At 44.2% G+C, this 10201-nt stretch overlaps 2 protein-coding genes across 10 annotated transcripts in view; both read right to left on the bottom strand.

Annotated features, from left to right (window-relative positions):
* LOC135262857 (latent-transforming growth factor beta-binding protein 3-like) overlaps positions 1-798 on the bottom strand; it is a 42919-nt gene extending 42121 nt beyond the window's left edge. For 3 of the 9 annotated variants that reach the window (XM_064350183.1, XM_064350182.1, XM_064350176.1), the window contains exon 1: positions 4-798. In XM_064350183.1, the coding sequence (XP_064206253.1) occupies positions 4-241 (238 nt within the window). In that variant the 5' untranslated portion in view covers positions 242-798. The remainder of the gene's footprint in view (positions 1-3) is intronic. The other 6 variants (XM_064350180.1, XM_064350178.1, XM_064350185.1 and 3 more) reach the window with 3 other exon arrangements.
* Positions 799-4455: 3657 nt separating this feature from the next.
* Positions 4456-9381, bottom strand: si:ch1073-224n8.1 (zinc finger protein 316). The gene is made up of 2 exons (XM_064350187.1): positions 8249-9381; positions 4456-7099 (listed from the first exon to the last, which is right to left on the bottom strand). The coding sequence occupies exons 1-2, from the start codon at positions 8958-8960 to the stop codon at positions 6042-6044; spliced, it is 1770 nt and encodes a 589-aa protein (XP_064206257.1). The 5' UTR covers positions 8961-9381; the 3' UTR covers positions 4456-6041.
* Between the last annotated feature and the right edge of the window lie 820 nt (positions 9382-10201).

Raw genomic sequence — 10201 nt, forward strand, 5'->3', positions numbered from 1 at the left:
TACCCACTCTGAAGCCGGGTCCTGTGAGCGTGTCCGCGGACTGTCCGTTCTCGCTAATGAGCGTGGTGTTGTTGCCCTGCTCGCAGGTGTCCTGGCACTGCCCTTTAAGACATATCCTCTTGCAGATCACAGGAGCGATGACCACTTTAAAACGCTCCCGAGTTGAAGTGCGCTCGGCTCCGAGGGCCAATCTTTGGGCGCCCAGCCAGATAAGGACATGCAATACTAACAGAGAGGGCATGCTGGCATCCTTGATGACTTCGCGCGGAAAAAAGATGGCACGCACAAGAGCACGGGACGTGGATAACCAGTGAAGGTACAGCCCAAACCCAACCGCTCCTCTCACTTTCCCTCGACTTAACCTCGTTACCCCACAACTGGGAACAACAGGTTTGTCCAACTCGAACCTTTAACGGCAGCTAACACAAAAAGGATAAAACCCTTTATAGTCTGCCTTTAAGTGGAAAACTAATCATTTACGTTTCCTCGCAGCAAAACATAACGGTTCGGAACCAAACAACATAAGACATTTTTAAGTTGTATAATAACTATCAGCTAGTTGTTTGCTGGCTGTCAGCTAAAGCACCGAAGAAAACTATACTTTTCCTGTTTTTCTCTACGTTCTCCTTGCTCCGTGCTCTTGCCTAGATGTGTGCGTATCACGAAGGGAGGAGAAAAGGAGAGGGAGCCAATCCTCTACAGAGCGAGCAGTTGGCGGCTGGCCATACAGTTCAGAAGCTTAGCTAAAAGTGGTTTCCTTGTTGCCGCTTTTCTTCGGCCCTTTCCTTAGCACTACTATATTCCACCGAACGATAACGGCACAGCTGCGCTTGTCACTCCATCAACCTCCGCGCTGCTGTCTCAACAATAGCCCGCCTTGGACCACATTTCTACGCTCCAGTTACACACAGCACAGCAGGAGATGATATTGCTGTTTATGACAGCATACATCCCCTTACACGTGTCTTACATCCGGAATATCTTACCGAATAAGTCCTATCTCATAATCAACAGCGATGCGTATGTATTGGACAGGCAAAACCCTGAGAAACGGTAAAGTGTGTTATTTTCTAAAAAAAAAAAATAAAAAAAAAAAAAAATAGAGGGTTGACATAAGTAGCATTCTCCTGACATTTAATATCAAACACGACAAACTGTTAAATTACAATTTTATTATTAAATATTTTAATATTTATTTTTACCTTTTACTGCTGATATATCCTATTTTTTTCAGGACGTAAATAGAACAAATAAGCATTTACATTCATTACAAATGTCACTTAACTTTGTTGACATTTAATGGTTCAAAATTGCTTTACATCCCCTGAACATAACAGAAAAGACCAGCTCTAAAGCACTTTCACTTTAAGGCTCCCAAGTTCATATTCTGAAAGACAACACCTGTCTGAGAGCAATTTACTCATACTTACCGTGAATTACTTTATATATATATATAGAATATATTTTCGTACAGGCAAAATATATCAATAATATATAAAACTGGCGAAATCCTTTAAGTTAAAAAGCAGTTAAACGCTTTATAAAAACAATAATAACAGGTTTACAGGAAGCAAGCAAATTTCCATGATTATAGTCCCTTTTTTTCAAAATATAAATTATGACTATCCAATGCTTCTTATGTACAGTATGTCATGCATGCTGAGGTGGGGGGGGGGGGGATCAAGAATCTGGTCAGAAAGGGGTCACACGTTTGGACAGGCAGAGACAGCGAGAGTGAGAGAAGGCTGAGTCACTTCCTCTTTGAAAGTGAGAAAGTTTGTTTTCAGTCATTAAGGGAATGGCTGCTCCTCTCTTGGGAGAGTTCACAGGCAGCTCTCACATTTCTCTGCCTTTCTCAACAGCAACGTCCGCTGCCAAGGCACACACTCGTGCTCGCACACACACTCCCGCTCGCACACACACTGCCTGCGAGCCCCACTCTCCTGCACTCCTGTGTAAACACCGTGTCCCACTCAAAGGCCCACAGTGTTATGAAAGGGTATGTTGAGGGGGGCAGCACGCGGAGTCCTGATACCAGATGGACCGACGTATGACAGCAGCGAACGTTTGATTTGCTGTTCACGCATGAACGACCCCGCGGGGACTACTTAGGCACATACCTGTACAGAGCAAGTGCATGGGTCTGATTCTGCAAAGTAAGGAAACTATGTTTTTTGATCCGCATACCATATGATTTTATTAGGATATTAAAAAGGTTCTGTAATGTAATGATTACATCTCAAATTATATGACCACACACCCACCTATTTCTGTTCAAAATAGCACAAAACTAAAATAGTGGCCTTTTCCATACCCCATTGCAGAGAATGTTCAAATATTAATATCAGCAAGTGAAATGCTATGTTAAAACGTCTGCCAAAGAAAATTGGTTTAGAAAAACTTTCTTCATCTTCAAAAATCACATTATTATTTTACAAGAACTACTGTTAAAATAATACTGATCACTCATGACGTTTTGAATTCACTTACGGCATTAGGATAACGCTTAGGACAAGTCTGTAGTGCGTGGTGTTGTTTGTCCTACCTATAGGGTAGTTCTAAAATATAATTAGTAATCCTGCTGTAGAAATAAGTCCAGTTTTGGCACGTTTTTACATGTTTATAGTACATCTTCTACATTGGGTAAATCCTTGGTTTAAACATAATCTGGCATTCCCCACCATTGATTTTTCATTCAGAAATGTGAACTCAAATGTCATTGTTATTGTTAACACTCTTTGTTTTCATCTTGTCATGTTTCAATCAGCTGACAACCTGATTTAAGTGTATTTGATATCACTATAGTAAATGCAATTGTTATGGTAATTTTTCTGGTCCTTAAGATTAAAGAAATAATACTATGACTAAAAAAAGAGAGAAAAAAAAGAAGAAAAAAAAACGACCCAACCAACAGCATGGAAAATGTAGTCCCTGGGAGCTGGCTGACAGAGATTCAGCAGAGACCTTAAGACTTGAGTCATCACTGAGGTTGCTAGCATAATTGAGCGCCACGGGGAAAACAAGGCAGACAGCGTTGGGCTCAGCTCGTGTGGGTGACCATGTCTGGGAGGTATATGTGGCTATGGTTTGTGGGACTTTTAAATGTTCCTTTGCTCCTGTTTTTCTACACCCCAACTTTCTAAAAAAAGTTCCTCCCGTTCGGCCCCGCCCTGTGACACCCGCAGCGTCACCCTTGTGTCACTTCCTAAATAACAGTACTGAGCAGCTCAGGGGCTTCGCTTGTCTGCTACACTGGATGAGCCACTACCCCAAGCAGAGTGTCCTTCTCCTGAAGCCCTTCTCCATAGAGATACCAGCATGCAGACCTTAAGTTCTTTACAAACTGTATTTTCTGTTTATACAATGCACTTCAAAAGTTCAATTTAAAAAGTATACCCATGTAGAATACTCTCCTGTATCATTCCAGCAGTGTTATAACACTAGTTATACAACACAAAACATAACTGTCTGCTTACACTGAAGATTATTATACAGGATACATTCTTATTCAAAAGTATTGTTGGCAATTGACTGCACTGAAAGTGAACTCAGAAGAAAAGATGAGTGATTCAGTGTTTATTAGGTTATGATGATGGCATTGGGACCGGGGAGGGGGGTACGGCGGAAGGTTACCCTAAAATTATCATGTTGTCAGTAAATCTGTTCTGTCCTGGTGGTCTCACATTAACTGTGTGACCTCAGATTTAATACATTTCTTTTGATTCAGGCTTAGTTTTCTGTTCAGTATATCAAGACCACTCATCTACACCGCTCATTTGTACTGCCAAAACAAACTGGATACTAACCTCTACGGGTATAAAAAATGCCTTCAGATATGAAATCAACATGTTCTTCTCATATCTTGCATTACTGGAATGGTTTGCTTTGCAGCTGCAAAACACCTGAAACAGATCCATTTCCTATTAAATGGCAGTTTTCTTCACGACCCTTATTTGACCCTTAAAGGAAAAACTACCCAATTTTAGTCCTTTTATGCACTGAGCCCCTTATCCCTTTTTGCGGGGGATCTGCCCACCTCTGCCACAATAATTAGAGTGCAGTGAAAGGACATAGGCCAGATAAACAAGCCTGTGTGTCACTGTCTGTCTGTACGTGGTCTGTTTGACTAGTAGGAGTGGAACATGTCTGTGGAACAGTCCCCACGCTGTTTTTGGAAAAGAAAGGAGATCATCTACGCATTGCAGTCACCACAATATTGCCCTGGAGAAACCACTCACTAAGTTGTTTTCGACTCACTCTTTCAAGAATTTAACGAGGAAAATCTTGGTTTTATATGACTGCTTTCCCTTCCTCTTGCTGACGTGTAGCTAAGAATCACAGACACATTGGGAGTGTAGTGTTTTTTTTTTTTTTTTTTAATAAACATATCGCAGTTGTAATAACTACAAGTGTTATTATCTATAATGGGCCAATTATCCTTGAGCATTCATCATGGCCTGTATAAGAAACAATTTTATTTAATTATTTTAAATACATACAGTAGACTACCATTCTGCTCAGAGCTCCACTGAACTGGAATGTTGATGCACATGCCATTAAAATTACAAGCAGGCGGCACACCACACCTGAATGCAGACAAACACTGATGGAAACACATTTTATTTGTTCATTAAGCACATCCGTTTTTACATTATAGGCCTACACGTTGTTAAAAACTTGTGGAATTGTTAGCACCTTATGTGCCAGCAGTGGTGAAGTCATTTACATAGACACCCTGCAGTCATTATGCTGACTGCAGAACTCTCAAATTAGAAATACTGAAACAATGGCTTCTTTTAATTAAATTAATTAAAGACATTTATTTTGACCGCGCCTGTAGATAATTGTACGGTTGGTAATTTGTATTTTGCAGAGAGTTCTTAACTGTTCTGTGACCTCAGACAACTTGTGAAGAGCGCTCCATGAAAGTAAAAGTAGACTGGCTCGCTGATCGATTAGCACGTCACATATCCAGAACGCGTGAACGCAGCGAGATATTAAAGAGGAGCGGAGACACTCGAGCACCTTGCTCAGAGGTATAACAGCTGTATGCCACATGGCATTCAAACCGCAAAACCCGAGCTGAGTCAACTGTTCTCACCGCCGCTCCATGCCGTTGCATACCGGAGATTCTCACGCCGGCCACTCCACATTTTACCGACGCAAGCGCCCTCGCTTGAAAAGAACGGAAAGCTGGCTCGAGATAACTCACATTTGCAAAAAAATCCCTGCCCCTTTAGAGTCTCGACCTTGCTCAACTCAAATTACGTCCAGGAGGGCCAAATTCAGCTGGTTTTTATTTTAAGCGCCCGACTACTAAAAATAATGTCCAGATCAAAAGTCGAATCGTCCCCTCCTCAGGTCTGATACATAGCATTGCTGGTGTAAACAGGGGCTGAAAATCATTTTGATCGCGGCTCTCCAGAACCAGGGCTGCTGGGCCCTTAAATGCAGTTTCAAAATGCAAAGCAGATCCCAATGCTTTGTTGAATACCTTATTTCCAACTCCATACAGCAGAATTGACTTTTAAGCAAGTCTTTTCTAACCAGTACATGACAGCTTGTTACTTTGGAACAGCTTACAAAAGATAAAAATGCCTTTGTGAGCTTTTGCAGAGGAGAAATGGTTTCCCACAAAAGCTTAGTCACTTTTGGTTATTCAGACAATTGAAGCTCTACTGAACAGAGTTTTATAAATATTCTTATGGCAAACAAAACTGCAAGATTATGACTGTGAAAATAATGACTAAGGCTGACCATTCATGAGAATGAAGGGCAAACACAATTGTCAAAGTTGGAGCCTTGCAGGTAACACATTTGATACTTTAATTCCCGATTTCACTCTTTGGGAAAATATTCACAACCTTTAGACTAAAATCTGCTCAAAAGTCCTCTGGGCTCGGGAATTGTGAGGACTATGAAATCATAATGGCAGTTCTGCACAGAAACCCCTTCTAGAGCTTCTTTCTACTCCTCGTCTCCAAGCTTTACCTGCACGTTGACCAAGAGGACACATCGCAGAGTGGCAGAGTGAGCTTGCCCTATACGCCGTTCATCACGACTCCGTCCTCCCCGTCGGCCCCCCACACCCCGAAGCCCATCTGCGGAAGAAGTGCGAGATGGTGGAGCCGGCTCGCGTTGCCGGCGGCCGCCGGGCCGGCCCCGGCCCCGGCCCCGGCCCCGGCCCCGCCCGCGTCCTGGGCGGCGGCCTCCGCCCCTCCCGGCTCCTCCCGGTGCGTCCGCAGGTGCTTGCGGAGGGCAGCCGGCTCCTTGAAGCTCTTGTGGCAGCGGGGGCAGCGGCAGGGCCGCTCGCCGGTGTGGATGCGCTGGTGGTGCTTGAGGTGCTGCAGGCGGCTCAGGCGCTTGCCGCACACGCCGCACACGTAGGGCTTCTCGCCCGTGTGGGTGCGCCGGTGCTTGCGGAGCCCGTCCAGGTGCCTGAAGCTGGTGCCGCAGTCCGAGCAGGAGTAGGGCTTCTCGCCCGTGTGGATGCGCTGGTGCGTCTTCAGGGCCCCCGACTCCCGGAAGCAGCGGCCGCACACGGGGCACGGGTAGGGCTTCTCGCCCGTGTGGATCCGGATGTGCTTCTTCAGGCTGGAGATCAGGCGGAAGGCCTTGCCGCACTGCAGACAGAGGTGAGGACGTTCGCCGCCGCCGCTGCCGTCCGCAGCCGGGCCGGCGGCCGACGGCCCCTTGGCGCTGACGGCGGCTCTGGAGGACGCCGGACCGGGCCTCGCCCCCTGGAGAGGTCTCCCCAGGGTTTTCAGCCCGTCCCCGAGGGGGGCGCCGCTGCCCTTGTGCAGCCACGGCGGGGGCGGGTGAGGGAGCTTGTGCGGCCGCGCGGGACGGCCGTGCGAGCGCGAGGCATCCTCCTCCTCCACCACGTGAATGTAGCCCAGTTCAGCCACGTTCTGCGCAGTCTGCTCGGTCTCAGCGGCCACGGCAACGCCCCCCTCCCCTGCCGCCCTGCGCACATGCTGACCCGGTCCCTGGTCCTGCTCCTGTTTGATTTCCAGCCTGGGCTTGGACCTCGGGCCTGATGAGCTTGGCTCTTTTTCTGATAGACATTGGCGGCTTATCTGCTCTCTGGCACATTCATCTGATGAGAAGCAAAATTTAAAAAACAAAAAAGAGGGATTAAAGGGGATTCAAATATACAAAGAAATACATCCACCAAAATATTGTAAAAGGACTACCCTGAATATTACATCATCTGATGGGTTGGATAATGCGGGAACAAGCAAAAAAAAACTAACAAAAAAAAACCTTGAAAGTAAACTGAGATGACAGTGGTGAGAGTTATAATATGAGTAAGTGAGTGTGTGTGTGTGTGTGTGTGTGTGAGTGAGTGAGTGAGTGAGTGAGTGAGTGAGTGAGTGAGTGAGTGAGTGAGTGAGTGGATGGATGAATGAATGAATGAATGAATGAATGAATGAATGAAACACATGGAGAGAAATCAGGAAAACATGGCTGACATTTTAAATTCCACTAGCTCTCTTTCTGTTTCACTCCCATATCTCTTCAGTAATACTATGCAGACCTGGCTCGGCCTCAGACAGCTTGAAAAACTCTGCAGGTCTGCCCATCTTAGGAAGTATGAGCTCCTTGAGCTAGTTCTCAGCAACCGCACTTGCTTATTTGTGGTGTAGCAGATGCAATCATTTAGCTGCTGTGTGGTAGAGTGTAACTTGCTTCATTAACCAATAAGATAAAATAAGATAATCCTTTATTAATCCCACAGCGGGGAAATTTGCAGTGTTACAGCAGTAAAGGGATAGCGCAATAGCAAGGAGCAATATTGTTCTGGATAGCATGAGCCTGACACTGTATTAATTTCAATTACAGCAATATTTTACTAATTGCTGAGACAAAAATGCAATACCTCCATGTCCGTCACCAGTGCTAGCTTGTGCTTTGGCAGCAGAACCACCACACTGCTTTCAAATCTTTTTCACAGTTGCTTTGAGCCTGGCTTGTGAAATTAATCTTAATTAATTCAGTACACTGCACTGCATAAGGCTTTGAAGACTATCCGAGCAATACTGTTTTCTTTGGTTTCGTTTATGAACATGCACATACAATAACGAAAGCACATCAACATTCTTCATCATATTATTATTATTCAGCGTACTGAATTAGTTATACTTTCCTACAATTAAAGTATAAAAAAACGTTTGGCCTTTCTGACCTGAAGAGAAAAAGTGGATTCATAACACAACAAATGGAGAGACGCATAGGATTACTATACCTGGCCTGGCAATGTCTGACCAGGAGCTGGGTGAGCTGCTACTGAAGGTGTTCAAAAGGTTACTACTGACGGTGCCATCCGCTCGAATGGAAAGCTGACAGACCTTTACGTCATCTCCAGAGTCGAACCCTTGCAGAGTCTCAGCAAAAGAACCGCGGTTTTCTGAGTTACACCCAGGCAGACCAGAGATGTCACGATCGCGCTCAGTTTGACTGCTAAAGGATTCGGAACTATCCCTGTGCACAACGTCATTCCCTCCACATGCAGACGAGGAGAACCCCTGCCCGAGAGTCTCCAGGCCAGGCAAGGAAGCAGGGATATGGTCGATAATTTTTTGGGCGCTACATAGGCAGTCCTGTAATGCTTTCAACTCCCCCTCAGACACCTCAAGTCGCAGTCTCAGCCTTCGGTTCTCTTGCTCCTGGGTCACCAATTCTTGCTGAGTCTTAGTCAAGGCATCATCTAGCACGACTGCCACTTCACTCAATAGAGAGTCGACTGCAGTGGCTAGTGTGTTTTGAATGGTTGGAGCAAGACGGATTTTCAAGGAGGAAATTGTTAGTTTTGTCTCGCATAATACAGACGGCAAAGACTCAGTCTTTTCCCCCTTAAATTCAAAGGAATGACCACTACTACGTATCTGGCTGTTGTGTATTCCCTGTTTTCGATTACTCCCAGGATTAATGGAGTTCAAACTATTTGGTGAAATCATTATCGAAATGTCAACTTCACTACAATGCACTCACTTAGAAATCGTTGCAGTGGGTATGAAGCATTCGTTATTATATAAATGATTAACAAGATAAGTTATCGATATCGCATTATATTTAAGAACATGCTAGCTGGCAAACTACCTTTTCAGCAAAATTATCTGACGGTCCCATGATCGATCCTTCTCTCTTGTACACTAGACTAACGTTTTTCAATTAGGAAGTCAGTTACTTAGCTGTTTGAAACATTCTAAATCAGAGCACTTTGGCTAGCGATCGCTGTCATTCATCACTATACGCAATATTCATTTTCCACGAACTGTTTTTTAAGAAACACATTTAGACGTTCCCACAATCCTCAAAAACACTAGCCTCCCATGGAAACGACGAAATCACAGCCTAGTTCTTCTTCTCGGTGTTTATTGGCAGACTATAACCAACGAAAATGTGCATAGCGCCACCTACTGTAGTGGAGTGTGCAATAATTATGGCGTCTAATTTCTACAGCAAATATAAAAAGGGCTAACCGAACTATTCAATTCCTAAATCCTTCTTTCTAGCTCTGTCTCTCTAAGAAAACAAAAAAAGCCCCCCTACTGACCACACAAAAGCCACCCTCCACTTGCAAAATTCCACCCAAATCCCATCACGCACTACTGCAAAACAGTTTACTTTCTGTAGCCTAGGACACTAAGGGCATTGCAAAAGAATATGCTCAACATTTTTCCTTATTTAACACTCCTCGCACATAATTGATGCACACTTTTCTGTCAATCACAGAGTTGAATTAGGAATTGTATGGCCAAATTTCAATCTGGATATATACACGTCTCTTCTACATTTCGTTCAAAAACCATTACAGGTTTTTAGGTATTCCCTTTTAATTCTTGAATCCCAGATTCTGTCAGTTTCATTACCATACATTTAAATTTAGATTTCCCCCCTCCCAAAAGGTCTTAAATATTTTTTTTCCCCTTCTCATTCCCAGTGCCCATTTGGCAATTTTGTCTGCACCCTCATTTCCAATCACACCCCCACATGAGCAGGGATCCAAAAAACTGTATATCCACCCCTAATTCATAAAATAAAATATATGTGTATAGGAAAAGATAATCGCTGGAACCATGCCAGAGAAACTCTTGAAGGGCTGCAGTTGAATCTTAGCACATCATAACTCTATCAGGCTTACCTTTCTCTATCTACTGTAATCCAAGCCTTATAAGTAAAGATGCAAACACTGACA

The sequence above is a fragment of the Anguilla rostrata genome, chromosome 9 (assembly GCF_018555375.3).
Source record: "Anguilla rostrata isolate EN2019 chromosome 9, ASM1855537v3, whole genome shotgun sequence".
In the NCBI taxonomy this organism is placed as follows: domain Eukaryota; kingdom Metazoa; phylum Chordata; class Actinopteri; order Anguilliformes; family Anguillidae; genus Anguilla; species Anguilla rostrata.

Bases quoted from the DNA above. Each gene is read 5' to 3' on its own strand.
- si:ch1073-224n8.1 (XM_064350187.1), bottom strand. From the start codon at position 8,960: ATGATTTCACCAAATAGTTTGAACTCCATTAATCCTGGGAGTAATCGA. The intron at 7,100-8,248 runs GTATAGTAATCC...GCTTCTCATCAG, and splicing joins GTCAGACATTGCCAGGCCAG to ATGAATGTGCCAGAGAGCAG.